At 36.1% G+C, this 20,437-nt stretch overlaps 2 protein-coding genes across 2 annotated transcripts in view; one reads left to right on the top strand and one right to left on the bottom strand.

Moving 5' to 3' along the window:
* LOC132202000 (sex determination protein fruitless-like) overlaps nt 1-7,397 on the bottom strand; it is a 36,969-nt gene extending 29,572 nt beyond the window's left edge. The window contains exon 1 of the mRNA XM_059628592.1: nt 7,350-7,397. Within this exon, the coding sequence (XP_059484575.1) occupies nt 7,350-7,388 (39 nt within the window). The 5' untranslated portion in view covers nt 7,389-7,397. The remainder of the gene's footprint in view (nt 1-7,349) is intronic.
* An 11,515-nt stretch (nt 7,398-18,912) lies between these two features.
* LOC132200373 (large ribosomal subunit protein eL31) lies at nt 18,913-20,112 on the top strand. The gene is made up of 3 exons (XM_059625798.1): nt 18,913-19,011; nt 19,640-19,867; nt 19,925-20,112. The coding sequence occupies exons 2-3, from the start codon at nt 19,647-19,649 to the stop codon at nt 20,073-20,075; spliced, it is 372 nt and encodes a 123-aa protein (XP_059481781.1). The 5' UTR covers nt 18,913-19,011; nt 19,640-19,646; the 3' UTR covers nt 20,076-20,112.
* Nucleotides 20,113-20,437: the final 325 nt, after the last annotated feature.

Raw genomic sequence — 20,437 nt, 5'->3', positions numbered from 1 at the left:
TTTAGCATTCAGCGCGACCGCCTGCACGCATAGCTTCTGAGAAAAGTGGGCCACGTTTTGTAAAGTGCAATTTAGAACAACTTTGGCAACAACGTTCTAAATTAAATAATTTAATTTTAAAAAAAAAACTAGATCTTGCCTGCTTTTTAAAACTCGACAAAAATCCAATCTTTATTTTTTAAACTACTTTTTATTCAGTGTAAGACTTATTATTTTCATAAAATTTATTTATAAAATTATTTTTTAAATAAAATAAATTTGGTTCAGGTCATGGTGTCTCACATATCTTTTTACCCTAAAATATCGAGTTTTCTCTTCATGGTGCGTGGATATAGAATCGCCATAGCCCATCTCACGTTCCCACAGACACCCCCTTTGTGCCCGAATCACGCACAAAATTGCCTTATTCATCTGGGAGAAAATGAGCCAAGCCGTGGCAAATGAGCAGCAGTCGGCGAGCAGACAACAGTTGGATACATCAATAGGCACCCCTTTGAGCTCGGCTGGCGACTGAATCGCGGCGTCAGGCAAAAAACGCCTTTTCTCACCCCGCGTCTTGAGAGATGTCGCGCGAAAGAAAAAGGAAAAATGCATAGCGGTGGCGTAACAAGGACAAAAGGACCCTTTCACACTTTGCACGCCGATGGGGAAAGTTTCATACACGGCTTTTTCCAAGAAGCTCAGAAAGTCTCGCCGATGGGTTAAATTTGTTCAACTAACCCACATATTTTTTTTAGGTGCCTAAAAAATCCACGAAAAAAAATTACACATAAAGTAATTGGAATATTATATTTTGGGTTTAAAAATTGTATGCAAGTGTTGGATATTGAAAATGGCTTTCATTAAAAATTGTTTTTCACAATTTTATCCACAATTAATACAAATAAGTTCTTTAAAAGGTTATTTATGTTGTGAAATAATTCACGTTGACAGCAGAAAGTGGTGTGCATTTTATTTTGTAAATAAAAATATCATCTTTAAAGCTGTCCTGCTGTCTTTTGTTGCTTTTGGACAAAAACTTTTTGCATCACCAGCAGACATGTTAACTCCATCAAGTAGCTCTTTCTTTTCTTTCCGCAGCGAAAAATGCTCAAACGTGCAAGGGCAAAAGATTTAACAATAGCCAAAATCACCCCCATTATCTTCGGCAAGAGTTTGGGTGGCGTGAGGGGTGCAGCGCATAATGAAGGGTAACAATTAGGACATCTCAGAGCCAGGCTCCTGCACAACCGGGGGTTCACTGTTATGCTCGCAACACAAACATTGTGCGTGGAAAAGGAGTTCACGCACGGCCACTTGCTGCAAGCTGCGCTCAATGTCACCTTCTTTTATAATAATGGGAAAGAAAGAGGTTTATCCTTGAGCCGCAATTTTCAGGGAAGAAAAGGGACGTACGAAATTTGTGTATGCATACAAAGGCAAAGGCTTGCAGCACATGGAAAGCAGATGCACGCCAAAAAACGAAAAGAGAAATTCGTCGGCGATGAGAGAAAAAAAGCGACAAATTTCCAGACGAGATCTCAATGTGGGAGTCGGGGAGTGGTATGTAACAGGGCAAAAATTACACCAACAGGGGGACATATTGTGTGTGTGCGAGAGTGCAAGAAAACGTACGTATAAAAATAGATGCGCTTCGATGCAGCGCGGCGTCGCCAACCAACCGCGGGTACCACACTCCAGAAATAGTGAATGCGATGAACTTCGGCGCCGCATTTTCGTGAGCTCCCCTTTTTCACCACATCAATTTGGATGCGAAACCATTTTTAGAATTTGGAAACGATACCGGATCTAATAAAAACTAAAACATTTTTGGAGAAGAAAATATCCATTTAAAATTGAGAAAAAAATTAATAAAAATTTCAATCTTCAGCATGAAGTGTCCACTGGTAATAAAAAATTCTATTAATTGATTAAAATAATTTGAAATTCAGCATTTTACTCTATATTTTTTAAATAAGAAGTGTGGCAATTAATATTATTTTTTTCTATAAATCTGCGTGAAAATGGTCTAAGCCCATTAAGGGTCCATGACGCAGCAGCTGCGGCTCAGTTGTGGTTGCAACTTTGTAAAGCCGTGTCGCACATGTTTGCAAATTTGGCAGAGGCAGTACGAATTATTTGTTACCAGACGGCGTGCACACTTTCAAAACGCGCTAGTGTGAAATTAAATCCGACTGCAAACAACGCGCGCGTCCTGCGATTTATACAACGAAAGACCGGCTGCTCTCGCCTATGGTTTTTATTTTTCTCCCGGAGAGAAACTATCGAGGTGCATGCCCATTTTTATGCAAACGTGCATAACAAGTTTTTCAGCGGCGAGCAAAGCGGGCGAACCGTTAGATTATGCACTTCTGCGTGCGTGCAATTGTGCAAGGGGTTGCACATAAGTGCATACAATGTGCACAAAACGGGAGAGAGGGGGAGGGGGTATAGTTTTTGTCGCGGCTTTCGCATGCAGCCGGGCGACCCCCTTGAGTGCATCGGGGGTTAAATGCGTGCGAACGCGGATGCATAAATAAATTTCGTGGTGCATTGTGAAATGCATAATGTGAATCGCTGGCTGAGCAAAACTGGTTCGCACAAACACGCACGTCTCTTCTTTTCTCTTCGCGCGGCCGGCGCATCTCACTCATGAGAAAAGAAGGGTTTCGGATTATTTTTATGCATGTGGATCTGCGCGCTCAACTCGCCAAGCGTGTTTGTATGAAAACTTGCCAAAGATGCTGCCGCGATTCGGGTGGTTAATTTATGCGTCATTTCACGCGTGGACCGCACATACAAAAAAGAAACAAAAAACTTTGAATTTTATATCAATCGAATAGAAACACGTTAGTTTTTTTAAGATTTGAATTGATATCGTTTCATTTGATTGAAACCGCTTTTAATTTTGATCGGTAAATGAAAATTATATAGAATGAATGATTTATTTGTTGTATTTAAGGGTGTTTCTACGATAATGCGGCGCAGAAGAATTGTAAATATTTTTATTTTTTCTGAAAATATTATTATCGCGCCACACAACGTCGGTGATTTTAGGCCGGTTTTCTGAATAGTTAATTAAATACCGGTATGTAAAATATTTTTGAAAAATGCTTATAATTTTGGACTGAGGAGTGGTATTATTATAAATATCGTATTTTTCCATCATAAACTAATGCACAAACCTAAATTTATACAATATACATGTTTTTCGTCGCAAAAAGTCCAAATTTTGGTGAAATTAGAACTTGCATACCGGTTTTTATTACACAATAACCGGTATATCTCAATATCTGTCAGAAGAAACCGAATTTTTTTCATACCAACGTGAAGTTAGCCACTATAGCTTTCGAATGAGACCATAAAAACGATATGTTTCTTGCCTTTTTAAATTTTGGCTAATGGATATAAAACGGTTTTGTTAGTTTTCCTGCTTCCGAGATAGGGCTATTTTTGAAAATCGGCTGTAACTTTTTTTTGGGCAGATGAAATTTTCTGAAAATTTAGACACGTATTAAGGATGTGATAACGAATCGGCCAATGTGCCATATGACCACACTTTCTTGGCTTTCCCGCATTTTCCAACCCTATTTGACCCTTTTTGGGAAATTTTGGATTTTCTCAAAAATGGAAAATGCAAAAATAATTTCCTTTGGGGAAGTTTGTGCCTATGAGTGACGTCAAATTTTGGCTATCTCAGATTTAATTTTCCGGTTGCATACCTTCGGGGGCAGGCATTGAAGTATTTTTACCCTGATTTCAGGGTACTTAACCCTTTCATAGAAAATAATTGTTAATGTAAAAAATATTGGAAATTTTATCAGCATTCAGAATATATGCTTGTTTTTAACGTAGGACTTATACTTAATGAGATACAAGCGGAAAAGCAAACCCCTTTATAACTCAGCCATTTTCCGGAAAAGTCGGAAAATTTTTTCATAAAAGCTCTTATAATGGGCAAATAAAAGAGAAAAATTTGTTGTAAATATTTTGCAGTCATTTTTTCAAAATATTTGCAAATTCAGTGGGCGTACCCTACGATGATCGCCGAAACAGCCTTAACAGCCAACTATAGTGTATAGCACTGAAATTATCCTCAATTTTCTTAATAATTAGATTTTTCGTTGACACATTAGAGTAGAAATTTTTACTTTACAGAAGAGGGAGCAAAAACCAAGTACAGTAGTTAATTTATAATCTATATTTTTATCTGGAAATATTTCCGTCCAGATTAAATACTGTTTTATGAGTTCCATTTTTTAATCAAGTCAAAATACTTTCATTATATTTTCAAAATTTCCTCTAATTTTCACGATATATTTTTCTTTTGTTATAATTTTGAGCATGTTTTGAAAAAAAAAATCATATTTCTACCTGAATTCATTTGATAATCATTAATCTAAAAAACATTCTGAAAATATTGAAGAACGCATTCTAAAATAAGGGCATGTTATTTCATTAAATTATTTGTTTATAACTTGTTAAATTAATTGCAGTCGAATAAAATATTTATCATCAACAAGCAGCGTCTGGGTCGACTCTGGAAAGTTTAGTGAAACACACATTGTGCGTGCATAATTATATTGCAATAGAGCGAGTGGACAATTAATTCCGTTAAACGCGCCGTCACTCTATATACCTTTCTAATCGTCGAACAAAAATAACGCGGTATTTTCTACGAAATTGGCGCTTCAAAACAATTACATACAAAAATATCACACACATATTTATGCAACCCGCGCGCAAATGCGAGAGGCTGTTTTGATGGTGGGGCGCGCCGCGTGCACGCATAAGCGATCGGGAGCATAACAAGTCCAAATTCTAATTGGCATCACCCGCGCGCCCGCGATGACAAAACAAAGTCCGAAATGCAGCCGAACTCACGAAATACACTAATTACCGCGCGCTCGCCCGCAGCGGTGTTTTCAAAAGATGAAAATCGCGTCGCCGCATAATACGCGCGCAAGAGAGAGAAAGACGAGATTAAAAAGGGCCATTATTGCCTCACCAGCGCGACAACCCATTTTCATTTTCCCTCCTTTGCTGACTAATACTCCTTGAAATGTGTTTTGCCAGACGAAGTGTCCTCTGGGTATCATTGAAATTTGGAGATAACTCTTGTAAAACTGCGCAACAAAAGGAAAGAAAGGCCCGAGTAATTATATCCGTGTATAATGTGGTGGTTTGAGATAAAAAGAATTAAGCTAGGTGCCACATTTGGTATGTAATTGTTCGGTAAGGAATTTGGTTCCTCACTAATTGTAAATTAAAAGAATAATTTTAGTCCAGGAGCTCAAAATAACCAATAATTATTTCGATGGCAAGGTCCACTGCATTCAAATATGAATTTTGTGAAGCTTTAAAAATCAATTCTAGATAAGTTATTTTACACCTGAAAAATGTTTAAAAATAATTAAATTTTTAATTAATATAGCTTTTATCAGTTGTGATGTCCATAATAAGATCACAAAAATTATTCAGATTATTTAATTAAATTATTAATTTGAAATGGCACACCCAAAATAAATAATCAATAATAATAAGGATAAGATTTTTTAGTAATAGGATAGGAAGAAATCTATGAATCAAATTCGCTGCACTCAATTAATTAAAAAAGGGGTAGACGACACAATTGCTGCAGGAAGTGCAAAGATGCACAAGAGGCACATTATTTTTCATCAAAATTTCTGCCGCAGACAAAATAGAAGCAGGTTTTTTTTTAAAGAGGTGCAAAATGAATTCTTGAAAGTTGACATTATTTTTTGCACATGCTTCCTCGTGGTTTTCTTATTGTGTTGGCGTCTCCCTGCATATGTAAGAATTCACGTAACTGGCATTTAAAAGCTCTCAGCCAGCATAAATTTCGCAGACGCTGACGGCGGTGCTGAGAGTTGTAAAAAATTTGCTGGTTTCACAAGCGGCGCGGAAAATTAAATTATTTTTATAACTGCACATTGCAGAATGCGCCGTCTGGCTAGGATAAATTTCATTGATCTGTTTTATAATATATATGCCTATAGTGCCTACAGCTGACTTGCAAAGTTAAGTTAAAATAAAAAAAAATTCAAAGATAATGCTTAATTATTTGATCTTGAAGAATGGGAGTAAAATAATTTATAAAAGAAAATTTGATTTCCAAAAATTTTGAAATCGCTTGCAAAAGAATTTATTTCAAAGAATAATTGTGAAAAAAAAATAACTTTTTGCTTTCAAAACTCTGCCTCTTTAAAATTTAAACTATAAATCTATATATCAGTATTTCTATTGTATACGTTAGTAATGAGAACTGAAAATTCAACAACTTTCAAATTCTAGATTAATTAACTTTTGCAGTTGAGATTATTCCGGATCGGCGCGGCCATTCACTTCTTTATTTTTAATTGGAAGCCTCAGTGACCCATTAATCATTAAAATTGATCAGTGCATAAATAAGCAAGAAGCTTTGATGGGTACGATCAAACTAAAGTCTTGGAAGCAAAAAATAATATTGGCACGATAAAACGCTCGACGAAGGCTGCAGCTCTTGTGGTGAGCGAGCGGCGGATTTTAAACGAGATGCTGTTGGCACTACAGTGCAACGCCACCTGTTTGTTAGCTTTATGCAGTTTGAGGTTGTGAAACTGGCTGCTAATTGCATTTGAGGTCAACAGCCTCGCAGCCTGTATATTTGCAATGCTATTTACATGGCATATCGCTGTCAGCCAGCCAGCCTCTCGCTCTCTCTCTCCACCGCGTCCGAATGCATTTAGCGCGCGCAGGCTATGCAACCAACAGAGGTGCATGCGTGCTCGATTCATCACACCTCTGAAAAACTGTGACGCGACTTTTCTCGCAGGCCGATTGATATGCGTTATGATTCCGATACGAACAGTTCAAACAAAACCATCACACTCTCTTTTGTCTGTTTACTTTTTATCGATTATTCGTCTCATTATGCAATAAAAACACGCGGGATCACGATTTATTATCAGCGCGATTTCCAAATGACGTTGAATCACAAAAAATTTCACACTAATATTTGTCGATTATATTGACGATTATTAAATTTTTCAAAACTTTATGCACATCAGAAAAGTGTCAAACGATGTTTTTGGCGACGTGACCTCATTTTAGTTCAGCGAAATGCATCGGCGGCTGAGATAAAAGTGCGTTGGGACGAAAATGTTCGCGGTGACCCAAAAAGCAAAATGCAGTTTGGCTTCGAAAATTCCCAGTTGGAAACCAACCTCATATCTGCGCGCGCGAGTTGAAAAATGCATGCGAGAAATGCGCTGTGTAATAAATTTGTCACTTTGTCGTTGATGGTGAATTTCAAATGTTTTGCAGGGATTGTAAATTTTAAAATGTATATAAATTGTCTCTGAACTCACCGCAGTTTCTTGGTCGTTCCAGCATTCATTAATCTTCATTTAGTGAATCTGAAATCATAATTTAATAATTGTTATTAATTTTATATTACAAGAATTAAAATGTGATAAATTTCTTTAATGCAATAAAATTTACTTGCCAAAACTAGTGTTCAATATAATAAACAAGAAAGGATTTTATGAGTACATAATTCTTTTATATTCAGTAGCAAAAAAGTTAATTTAACACGTTATTCCTACATTTGAAATTAATTATGTTTAAATAGTCTTAAAATATAATTTACAATTAATTTCCTTAAAAATGAAAATTGAATTTTAATACATGCGAGTACACATACAAAATTTTTAGCCAGCATTTGCTATATTTTAAACCACTTTATCTATTTATAAAAAGTTTATAATTAAATTCTTAAATATGAAGTTTTAATTTTATTTTCAACGCAACTTTTTCCACAAAAACCCCAACAGATTGTTGAGATAGCGCCTATAGCTCTTTTACATATATGTGAGGAAAATTTTGTTGCATGGGCCTGCATATTAATTTTGGAAAGCCTTTCCGTGGTGCACTTGCAGCGATATCCCGACGTAGGAGATGATAAAAATTCTAAAGTAACGGTGCTCAATTTCGTAAGAAGTGCATAAGTCCCGTTAGTGCATCAAGCCAGCAAGTCTATGTAGTGCGCAACCTCGAAGAGCGTACGAGGATCTCTAGCTGCACAATGTGTCCTCCTTTAGCCCATGCCTTTCATATTTAAAGAGCCTTGCCCACTCCCAGTTTTGTTATTTTTTTTTATATTCCATTCGTTTTGATTCGCGTTGACTCTCTCGGAAATCAACCATCTGTTATTCTTTCTCTCTCTCTCTTTTTATCCTCTAATTGTACAAAGCTAGTTTCCTTCTCTCGGAGACGTCGGGTCAAAAAATTTAACCCATCCGCCCGCTCTGCAGCCGCACACACCACCTGCCCAATTCGAAAAAGAGAAATTTTATTGTGAAAATATAAATTCACATTCCTGAATCTTTTTTGAGATGTGTGATGCAGGAAGCTTTCAAAGGAGCAGGGACAAAGGGGCTCTGCTTGATATCAAAACACAATATCGCCAATACATGATTCTCGCACTCCTCTTTCCCACGGTGGAAAGGGAACTTACCTGCAAGGGTTGATATTGCGTCAGAGCGGCACAAGAGAGAGGAGAGACCGCCGCCGCGCAACAGGTTTTTTCCGCCCCCTCCCTCCCTCGATATCAGCATTTTTTTCCCGTCTGGCTAGTACATAAAAAAAGAAGAAGGCCAGACCAGACAGAAAGAGCAAGCAGAAAGAATTCTCCTCCCTCCCGACTGTCGTCTGCAGAATCATCCCCCCGCGCACCTTAACAATATCCAGCTTATCTTTCAGGCGCGTACAATATATAATGATACTCTCTCGCCGATGCACAAAAAGACACCCAAAACATTTCTAGTCATCGTGGGTCGAAACGGCGGACGCGAAAGCCACAAAATAATCCGATCGACGCCCAAAAGCTTTCGTTCCCTTTTTACACGTCAATTTTCAGGATTATTATGTTCTTCTTCACAATTTTTGTGCTTGTGTTTAAAAATACTGCACTAGAAAGTGGAAAAAAAATTTAAGAAAATATTAAAAATAAATTAAGTGTGCTCTTTTCAGTCATAAGTTGAAATTCAAAACTATGTAAGCGAAAATTTGAGTCAAAAATGATCCTCAATGTTAATTGATTCTGCTTGTCAAATTTGATACCAGCTGCTATATTTCCAGGTCTGAATTGATCAATAATCAAATAGATGCACGGGAAATTTGTGCAACATGAGCGTGCAACGTGGTTTTCGGATTGAGCAAGCGACGTTGCATCGCGGCTGCATAATTTTGATGCAGGGGCCGCTCGTTCGGAGATGCGGGCCGCGTGCATGTAACCCTTCGTCAATGCAGACGCGTCTCTCAATTGCGCGCAAGTGGCGGACGGGGAATATTGAAAAAATTTAATTTCATAATGACAAGTATTTGCCCTGGATTAAATATGGTGGAAGAGACTTAATTTTGAAAAAATTATATTAAAGTTAGAAACATTCAATTTAAAAATTTTACAGGCAGTGGATTAATAATTGGTTTTAAATATAACTAATAAAATTATATTTTTTAACCTTCTTATCATTGTGTAAGAACAAAAGCAGGAAATTTTGTTTGCGTGGATTTAATTGATTAAAAATAAAAAATAAATCAATTCCGGGTAATAAAATACATTTATGCTATGCTATATCAATTGAAATTTTTAATATTATTGCCTTAACGATTTCAGCAGTTCAACGCCATAATAATTAAATTCAAAATTCACATCGCTGTAATTTTCCTAGTAAGGAAAATGCAGTTAAAAAAATATTAAATTTTTGATTAATTTTTGATTGCGAAATGTGTGTAATTAGCACAAACAAGTTTTCCTCATACCCTCAAAAACTTTTCCATGACTTTCCGCCTCGCCCACATGAACTATAATAAAACGCTTGGCCCGCCACTGCGGCGTCAATATATTAGTGTAAGTCATATAATGTGGGTGTCCCGTCGCAACGATGCTTAATATTTTGCTTTTTCCAGTGCAACCATGCTGAGGGTGGCTTAATTAATTGTGTCATGAACTCTCCTTTTCCGCGACGAGAGAGACGACTGAATATCAACTTACGCTGAGGGCGCATGTGACTAAAAAAATTGTTTGATTTCGATTTTCGAACTGTTTAATCGGCTGGGCAAACAGTTATAGAAAATTGGTGCAGCGTAAAAATTCAAAAGGATTTATATATAGGGATTTGAAATACAATGAGTCTATAGCAAATATGGATAACCAAAGGGACATTGCATATCCTTTTCATGCCGCCTGAATGTTATAACACTGCATTTCCAGTCTGGTAGGTCGAAAGCAGATTGAGGCCCCCTGCCCGTTCTTATATACTTTCTCGCGTGGAACTAGTTTCTCGAATAAAAAGAAAACTAAAAAGAAAACGCGTTGTGCACCCATTCGACCCGTTAACAATTTTGATTGACACCTGTTTTCTTTCTATTTTTTCAAAAAATAATCATTAAAATGTAAAGTTTGAAATTACATTTATTTTATTAAAATTATTATCAAATAATTTAAAATAATAACAGTCTGGTTAGGTCTTGTTTGTTTTTTCCGTCCGCCAACGTTTTTAATTGTAAAAAATTAAGCTTAACTAGCTTGAGCGTGGGACTCATATTAAAATAATTGTCCCAGGCTAGGCGAGTGTGCGGTGCACGCGGTGTAAAATTTTGGATTGGTCTGGAGAGTTGGTGCACTCGAGAGGAGCCGCGCCGCAGCAACAATTATTGCAGGGCTGCAGCAGCGTCTGCTGTGTTCATTGCTCCCTCCTAGAGAGCCGCGAGCGCGACGCGGTTCTCAAATTTGGCCTCTCCGCGTGGTGGGGTACCAAATGCACATGCATCTCGCCCAGATTTTTTTCTCGACTTTGTGCGGCTTGTCCTTGTGTGACCTCCAAATGCAGGATTCATTGAACTGCAGCTGCACAAAAGATGCACCTCCCAATTTTTGGCTCTGCATTTTGTGGGATCGTCTGCGCGCCTCTCGAGAGCAGCCAGCCGTCCGAGCAGCGGACAAAAAAATAACACGATATGAAAAGTATAAAAAAAATTGTTTGGTTAAACTCCCTCTGGATGTTTCCACACGGCAAGCAGATCATTTGTAACCATTAAGAGCTAAATTCAGATTTTGAAACTCGGAAATTTAGCTTTTTCCGGAATGATAATTAAAAACGTTAGCATCAATTAGAGATTTTTATTTGCTTTTTGTATCACCTAAAACACGCCACTTTGGCTTACAATTAATGGCAGTGAATATAAATTTTTTTGTTTTAATCTCTTGCAAACTCAAAATAAAATTTGTTACAAACTGCGAGAGTTTTTACAGAATAATCGTGTCACGCGATTATGAAAATCATTACTTTTCTGCGCACGGCGCTGAAGAATTTTCCCGGCTTATACTTAGAAATGCAATCTGCCTGGCTCAATGTGCATGAAAATTTTATTAGATGGCGACACAGCACTCTGGATCAGTATAGAGTCCCTGACACACGCGAGATTGATTGATTTTATACAAACTTCCTCCTAGAAAAGAACAAGAAAAAATCGGCAGCCTTGATGCTGTTCTTTAAGTGGAAATATTCTGCCAAATTAATTTATTAAGAGTTTTTTTTTAAGATCTTATTTGGTGCAGTGTGCGTGGTTCAATTAGACGTTTCCCGTTTCCAGCCCCAATAATTTTGATATATAATTTAATAATCGTCAAGTTTGAGAATTTTATTACGCTAATGATTATATATTTTGTAACAATTAATTTGGACGGTAAAAAGATTTCATTGGGAATTTTTTTCAGTTTTTAAATATGCAGATTTTGAGGTGAACATACTTTGAAAATTTCCATGAGCACAGAGCAAGACATATCTTCACAATTTTCAGTTCTCCAGATTGGTCAAAGCCAATCAGAGCAATGGAAATGACCTCATCAACAAAAATTAAATTAAATGAGGAAATATTAACAAATTTTTTTAAATAAATCGGCAGATTTACAACTGAAGAGTCATCAACATTAAGATTAAAAATCAATTATTCATAGATTTTAATAAAACTGGAAGAAAATTAAGAAAGGATGATGCTAAAATTTGAATTTAATTTAAAAAAACTAATCCTTTACTGAAGTTAAAACCGCTTTTTATATCTCCGAAATGAATAATATTTTATAAAATTAAGTGGGTAACAAAGCGACGCATTATTATTATTATATGCGTGCATTTCAAATTGCGGTTCTTCTCTATTAATTAAAGATACCAAAATTTATATCAAGAACAAGAAGTGACAATTATATTTAAAAAAATATATCAATTTAAAAAAAAACTCAACAGGGAAAATAAGCGAGCATAGCATCTGTGCTCGTTTTGGGAGAACTGCACCTCTGGGGAGTCTCCTGAAACCTGAACGTCATCGCTTAAAAAACTTGGCAGCATCGCGCTTTTTACCCTTTCTCACAGAGTGGAGCGAATCCTCACTCTCTTGGAGATTTTTTGTCAAGAAAAATTTTGGTCTGGCAATTTGGTGGTGCAGCCAGCCGCCCGCCTTGTTAGCTTTCCTATCTTTCGCCTTGAGCCGGCTTGGACCCCCTTCCCCCTCGGACGGCTGCCGCCATCAAACTCGCCATATATACCGAAAATCAACTCCTCTATTTTCCCCTACCAACGACCTTTACTGTGAGCACCAAGGTTAAAGTGTTTACATCTTGGTATGTTGCGCGCAGACTATCAAAAAGGATGCAGTTGTATGCACTTTGTGTGCACGAAAAATTAAAAAATATCACCAAAACGCACGGCCGCGGTCTTTTTCCAGGAAATCGGGTTTTCCGCGCACGTATTATCTCTGCTGTGTATTTTTAATGCAACTGTACTTCCCTTCCTTTGTCTTTGTTATTTCTCTATTTCTCCACGTAATGCACTAACGACCGCGACCCAGCCTGAGTCTATGCACATCAGAAACTGAATTGAGGTCCATTTTTCTCGGCACAAAAATAGTTGCTGAGGTTTTACGGACTTAACAGAACTTAAAATAACAACCCTTTTTAATAAAAGATATTTAATAAAGGGAAGAGAGAAATTTGTTAATTAAATATCCAATTGATTTTCAAGCCACGATTGTTAAAACATTCCAGAAGGAATAAAAACACTTAAAATATTTAATTTTCTTATTTTTTAATGTATTATACTAGGATATGAAGTAAAATTAAAAATTCATTCCATATGGGTGGAGAATTGTTTACAATTTTAGTAATTTTATATATCAGACATTGAATGCTATTTCTCAATTTAGAAGTAGAGTAGAAGCAGCCGTGCATTATAATGCATTTTTAACTCTTTCTCAATTCCCGCGCCGCGAGAGGGTTTTTTGCTCAGATTTTTCCCGACAGCCGCGCGGCCCGAAATATAAACCATCTCCCACTAAACTCTTTGGCTCTTCCTCCCCCAAACCAGTTTGCGATCCCGAACTCTTTCCACGTTGCTTAGCATGGGTTCTGCTATCCTGTGCGTTCCCTTGAATTGCTTGGGACGCCTACGCGGTTATATGATCTAACAAAGATGATGAGACCATCCGCGGCCTAGACTTTGACTCGGCGTGAGCCTCAAATATTTTGATAGATTCTCTATGTTTTATCTCAAAACAAATTTTTAGAGAAAGATCTATAAAACTGCCAAAGTTTTTATTGAAACATTTATTTCCTATATTGAAGAAACGGAGCTTAAAAAAATCTCCCTGCTCAAAATGTTTTCATAGCTATTAAATGAAAATGAGTTTTACTTGCGCATTAAATGCCGGCTAGAAAAGGCAGGCAGCGAATTTTGTTTCTATTTTAATGAGGAAGCCATGTCGCGCCGCCGGCAATTTTTCCTGATTTTTCCCTCGCCACATAATCTTCCGCGCTTGCAACGTCAGCCGCCCACAAAAATATAGAAGAGATATAGAAAGAATAGGGGGAAATGTTCTCACTGCCCATTGTACGATAAGTTGCTATCAAAAACATTTAAAATTTTCCACGTTGCCGTCCGGCAAAGCAAAATTGCTATCAGGAAAAACAAACGCAGGAAAAGTGGCGTGTTTTAAGAGGTTTGACGCATTTCCGTGTGATAATGCATTTTTTCTATCTCTCTGAATGATGTACACAAATTATACAATTATTTCCACTACATGCTGCTATGAAGTTATAAAATAATAAATATGTTCAAAACGAGAAATAGAATATTTATAGGACAAATTCATAATAATTATTATAATATAATTTTTTTTACAAATTAAATATAAGTACTTAATTTCTTAATTTCTTTTTAACTTTTTATTTTATTTTTGCCACTAATATATTTTAATTGATTGCATTTTATTTCTTACTACATTTTGATAATCATTGTGCTTAATTGAACCTCAATATTTTTCAGTTTAAGTAAAGAATGCCGACTCAAAATTGACTCGATAAAATTAAGATTTAATTCAAATATAACAAAACGTTGAGGCATTTCAAGGTAAATTTCTAAGGGGGGATGATTTGCAAAAGCTAGACGCATCTTGAGTGGCGGTCGGAATTTATCCGAGTCAAAGGACGTTGAATCGCCTACAGACCCCAATTTATCTGATTCGTCTGCACCGAAAAATGCCACGTTGACAATCTCCCCGCTCACAATGCGTCAGGTGCATCATATTTTATTCGCCTTTGTGCGTATGTGTGTGTGAGAAAAGCCTCCCCTAACCTTTTGCTAGATAAATAATTACTGTAAGCATGTCAGAGCTCAACCCATTGCACCTTTTGAAACCCCCACCTGTGTTGCGCATCGATGTCTCGCCATCTCCTGAAAAAAAGTTGCCTTTCAGCTTTCGGCGCGGTCCCGTTAGGCATATAATGCACCTTGCACTCGGGAAATCTGGCTGATGGCAATCAATGATGGGCATTAATTTCTCAGCGAAATTTCAACCCTTCGTAAAGGCCTAACTGTAAAAGGCATCAGCAACCCTTCCTGTCAGCGGGAGCGACCGCCTGCAATCCGTGCGCACTTTTTTGGGGCGGCGCGGGAAAAAGATCCGAACTTGATGTACGATTTTCTAAGCGGGAGGTAGGAAATTAATGATAGGCTTATGAAAAAGTGCAGAACATCCCCCCGAAATCAAACCTTCAAAAGATGATATCGCGTGAATCCTCTCAAGAAAAAGCGCATGCTGGGGACGAAAAGTCATAAAATTTTTACGATTTTTTACTAGAAAAAAAAATGGAGTCTTGTTTCTTTGAATGAGACTGCAATTTTTGAAATTTCTTCTTTTAGCGATCAGATCATTTCTTTGCATTTAAATTTTCCAACCTTTCTGTTTTTATTTTTTTTTTTTTTACTGAAGCACTTTTTTTATCCTTTTCATTAATATGCTGGGATTTCTATTTGAAATCAAACATTTTGTATAATTATTTTCATTTTGATAGAGAAAATTTAAAAACTTCTGCAAAATCTGAACTAATGCGCATTTTCTTTTGCATCTTTTTGTATTTTAAGATCTTGAAACCTTATCTGCGAAATTTGTTGTCAAATAATAAAAAGACTTTGTTATCGCAAAGTATAAGGAAACAAAAATATTTATTTGCCTTGCAGAGCTTTGTTACAAAATTTCCAGTTTATACGCAAGGTCTCGTGTGATAATGTGCGGTCGCCCGAGTATAAAATGTCAAAACACACACAATATGTGCAAAATCGATGGAAAACTACGTCGTTTCCCCCGAAAAGTCCGATCATAGATTAAAATGAGCTAAAACCACCGCATAATTAACATAATGGCCAAAAGTTCGCGGCCGCGATAGTGCACTAAAAGCTGGCACTTTTGCTCTGGAAACAGCGCACCGCGATAGTAATTATACGCATTTTTTGTGTATGCTCCATGGAAACGCTAAATTGTGTTTTCACTTGTTTTGAAAATGCTTTTAGCATTGCGGGGAAGCATTCGGTGAAAATAAATGAAACAAACCTGTATCAACTGCGATTTATCTCGCCATCTGCGCTCGTTGGAAAATAATAATGCATGTGTGTGATTTGAAACACAAAAAGTTGGCGTGATCCGTGTAAATGCGCAAAAAAGGCGCCGCATGTGCGATTTTAAGGACAGATTTCCCTCGCTTTTAATGCCTCTGTGCGGCAGACATTGATGCTTATCTGCAATAGCCCGAATTGGCGATTTTTGGCTGATATAATTATTTTTCTCTCTTTCTCTGCGCGCTGCAATTGACGCAGATATGGTGTTTATTATAAGAAAAGTATAATATCGTGCACGAAAACTCTTGCGAATTTCAAACAGTTCCAGCACGAAAACTTTGATTTCTTTTGAATAAAGCAAGGTTGTATATGTATTTACTTGTATAATAGAGTTTTAATTGTCCTGATATTTTTACTGAGCTAATTCATATTAATAAAATTTAGGCCGTTATAGACCAGTTTTATAGCTTTATAAACAGATTCAGTTTTATGGTTAGAATCACCATAAATGTATAAATATTATTATTTTGTGAAATTTGTCCATGGAGATGCATCTTATAGGCGTCAATTAATTGTGTTGTGATTATTGTCATGTGTGCGGTATTTAATTAAATATCAAATCGCACCTAAGTTGATTTAAATGGGAATTATTATTAGCAAATTTTGCTCCAATAAGGCTCAATGAGCGAAAGTATAAACATTTATTGCAATAGAATATTTTGAGCGAAAAATGGTTACTTCCGGTACATTAAAAATAAATGACATTTTAAAGGCTCCTCAAAATAGCAAAATTGGGTCAAAATTTAAAAAAAAAATCATATATTTTGTTTCTCAATGAATTAATGTATGAATAGAATTAATTAAAAAAAAAGTGCTAAAACTCGAATTCACATTTTAAGAACAGAATTAAAATATTTAGACCCTTAAGTATTACAATTAGGCTCATTTTAACCGTATTTAGACCCTTAAGTATTATAATTACGCTCATTTAAACCGTATCGTATAACAAGATAAATATTAAATACTTAGTGTAATTTTAAATTTCACTATTCCATGAACACTTTGGGTCAGCAAGAATTGCATTTATTTTATTTAGCAATTTGGAAAATCTGAAACCTGACGTGATTTGGATGCAGATAAAGTTTTGGCCTTAAACTAATCACATTATAATAAAAAAAATGTCAAAGACCGTTTTTTATCGCATTTGAGATGGCCAAATTGTTTTTAAGGATGATTTTGTCAAGAATTGGTATATATTTTACATATTTTAGTCTAATATTTTAGGCGTTTCATACAATATCTTGATGAAAAATTTGACATCCTGAAATGTGCTCAAATACGCGGTCATTCCGTTAAATAAATTTAAAAGGACAGAGTGACAAAATAATAACATTCTCAAATTGATCTGCAGTTCACTGAACCGAAAAAATGCGAAGGTGTTTCACAAAAAGTCATTTTCAGTTCTGGGTAAATTTTTTGATGGAAAATAACGAGTCGGCTCATGCGATACACATTAAATTCAATATTCCATTCGGCCGTGAGTGACGCAAAAATCAGGCGGTTGCATGCCCAGTATCGTCGCACTGATCTACCCCTAAAAGCCGAGACAATTGGCAACTCGCCCCCTGCCCGCCCGCACACGCACGCAACGCACACACGACACCCCTGTGTTCCCACCGCGCACTTTTTCTTCCGAAAAATATGGGAAGAATTATTTCTGCTTGCATAATTTATTATTTCTCCATCAGCCGGCCAAGCACTTAATCAAGCGGGGGAGTATCACGTGAATCGGTGCAAATCACGGCATTTTTCATCCCGATTATCTCTTTCATTTTTCAACCCCTACTACTTGTCCACGAGAATGCGTGCGCCCCATTAGGCAAGTGGCCCGCGCGGCATTGTTTCGGTTTTGATTAAAACAAACGATCTGTTACAAAATTAAGTGATTCCTTCAAGTGACCAATCATATCTTAATTTTCAATGAAAAAGTTAGACAATAACAAACTACCCCAAAATAATTTATGTATTTAAAAAATAAAACAAATATATAAATAATTTCGCATTTTATATATAATTATGCAAAGTTTTTTCGTGAACTTTTGAGCAAAAGATGAGAGTATTTTTTTAGGTATATTTGTGTATTATTGGATTATTGCATACTTTTGTTGTGGCACATTTATTACGTGCGGCGCACATGTCGAGTTGCTGACTGACATGCATTTTTTCCGCCGTGACGATTGACGACCGATTTCAATCTTTCCCAAATTTCATCATTCCCGAACAATTAAATCGCATAGTAAGTTTATTTTCCAGTTATTTATGTTATTACCATTATAGATTCTCGTTCAACATCGCCGCCGCACGTCTCCATCACCTCGGCCGCCTCGTCGAATCTCACAAGAAATCTCGAGTTGATCTCGAGGAAAACACTGCACGTGGCGCCATCTAGTTTAAAAAGTCCAAACAATAAAGTATACGACCACGCCTATATACATTGTGGAGACAAAAAAAATTGACGAAAATTAACATAATTCATAAATCCCCTCAAAGATCGAAAACTATTTTTCTCAAACAAATTACAGAATTTCAAAGAAGCGTTAATTTCTACTTAGAATTTCAACTGATAATTTTGTATGCAATTTATGTTAATCTTAAAAATTAAATAAGAGCAAAAAAAAAATGAAATCAATCCATTGAAATATTATAATTTTAAAAATTAAAAGCAATAAAAAAATGTTGAATTTACTATCCTATGAAACAAACATGGGAGAGAATTCAACTGTGCAAAGGAAGGTCATTATTATTTGAATAAAAAAAATTAGCGAAAAGATTATTAATAAGTTACGACGCTAAATTTTACTTTTGAAAATACTTGAAATATTGATAGTTTTTTAAGGTTTAACAAATTTTAGATCAATCAAATTAAATAAATAATTATTATTAAACAAAAATTCATACATAATTGTTAGACTTCGCGCGTTCCTTTTCAAAGAGGTTTTCAGGCGAAATTCGCTCCTCAATTTCCCCCTCCCCGCCATCTGTTTCTTAATTGTTGTTGCCCGTCTGCATCGAACTTTTTGTGGTAAGCATGAAAATTTAATCGGCAAAATCCTCAATCATCTTTGCCGAAATCTTAAAGATTAAATCTCCATTCGCTTCTCAAACAAGCTATAAACCGTAATTCGCTTGTAATTATTCGACGGTCGCTGAATCTCGACTCGAATTTGGTGACCGAAGTTGTGACGATTCCAGCATGACCGTCTGCCTACCTTTACGTGTCAAAGCAGCGGCTTGTTGTTAATTTTTTTCTTCAAAATTTTAAGTAAACTTATCAATTATTGCCTAATTTAAGTGGCTTGAAAAGATCGGAGGCGCATTCTAAATATATTTTTAAATGTTTTCTCAATTTGATTTCCCTCGGATCAAAAGTTTGTAAACAAACGTCCGCTGCAAAATGTGTTTTCATGAAGCTAGAATCTATATTTTTTTCTGTTAATGGTGCAGTTTTGAAACTTCTTAATAGTGGAAAAGAAATTAACATTCCAGCGTTCTTTTTAATTATTATTATTTTTTTTTTTAATTTTTAAATGAGGCAATAATGATAAAACAATTTTTTTCATTGATTTTATATTGATTTGTATAAAATCAAAATTTTAATAAATTTTTTTCAATTATGATATTTAATTAACAAAAGAAAATTATTATTTTAGCAGCGCCATGGCGAAACAAAAGGGAGACCGCAAGAAGAGCGCGATGAATGATGTGGTGACCCGTGAATACACAATCAACCTGCACAAAAGGTTGCACGGAGTCGGCTTCAAGAAACGCGCCCCTCGTGCTGTGAAGGAGATCAGGAAGTTTGCGGAAAAACAGATGGGAACCCCTGATGTTCGCGTCGACACCAGGCTGAACAAGCAGATCTGGTCGAAAGGCATTAGGTAATTTCTCATCCTTAACAACCTTGCAATCCAGCTAATGAAAAATAACTTCTCCAGGAACGTTCCATTCCGCGTCAGAGTTCGTCTGTCGAGGAGAAGAAACGACGACGAGGATTCCCCACACAAATTGTACACCCTTGTCACCTACGTCGCTGTTGCCGGTTTCAAGGGACTGCAGACAGAGAATGTGGATGCCAACCAGGAATAAATTTTTAATTGTAATAAAATAATGATAAAACAAAAAAGACGTGGGTTTCTCTTATTGATTGAAACTAACCACAATGCTCATGGAATTTAAATTGTACTTTAAATAGGTAAACACTAAAACAGTTCACTCGTATAAGGTTACTAATTTAAGGGAGAAAATTTGAGATCGCTTAGAAAATTCATTGAATACATGGTAGCCAATTTTCATAAGAATTCCGTTAGAGTTTGCATCAATTATTATGATTATTATTTACTTTTATTTTGGAATACATTATATATATATGATTAAACCATATTTTTTAAACTTGCATGAATCTCATAATAAAATTTGATAAAATGATTATATAGAATTTAGTACGGAAA

The sequence above is a fragment of the Neocloeon triangulifer genome, unplaced genomic scaffold (genome assembly GCF_031216515.1).
Source record: "Neocloeon triangulifer isolate White Clay Creek 2 clone unplaced genomic scaffold, ASM3121651v1 ptg000014l, whole genome shotgun sequence".
Taxonomy (NCBI): Eukaryota; Metazoa; Arthropoda; class Insecta; order Ephemeroptera; family Baetidae; genus Neocloeon; species Neocloeon triangulifer.
Note: the sequence above shows the minus strand (reverse complement) of the source record. Positions and strands in the feature narration are given on the sequence as shown.

What these genes read in the sequence shown, in the direction of transcription:
- LOC132200373 (XM_059625798.1), top strand. Translation starts at nt 19,647, where the DNA reads ATGGCGAAACAAAAGGGAGACCGCAAGAAGAGCGCGATGAATGATGTG. An exon ending in ATCTGGTCGAAAGGCATTAG is followed by an intron (nt 19,868 to 19,924) that starts GTAATTTCTCAT and finishes TAACTTCTCCAG; the next exon opens with GAACGTTCCATTCCGCGTCA.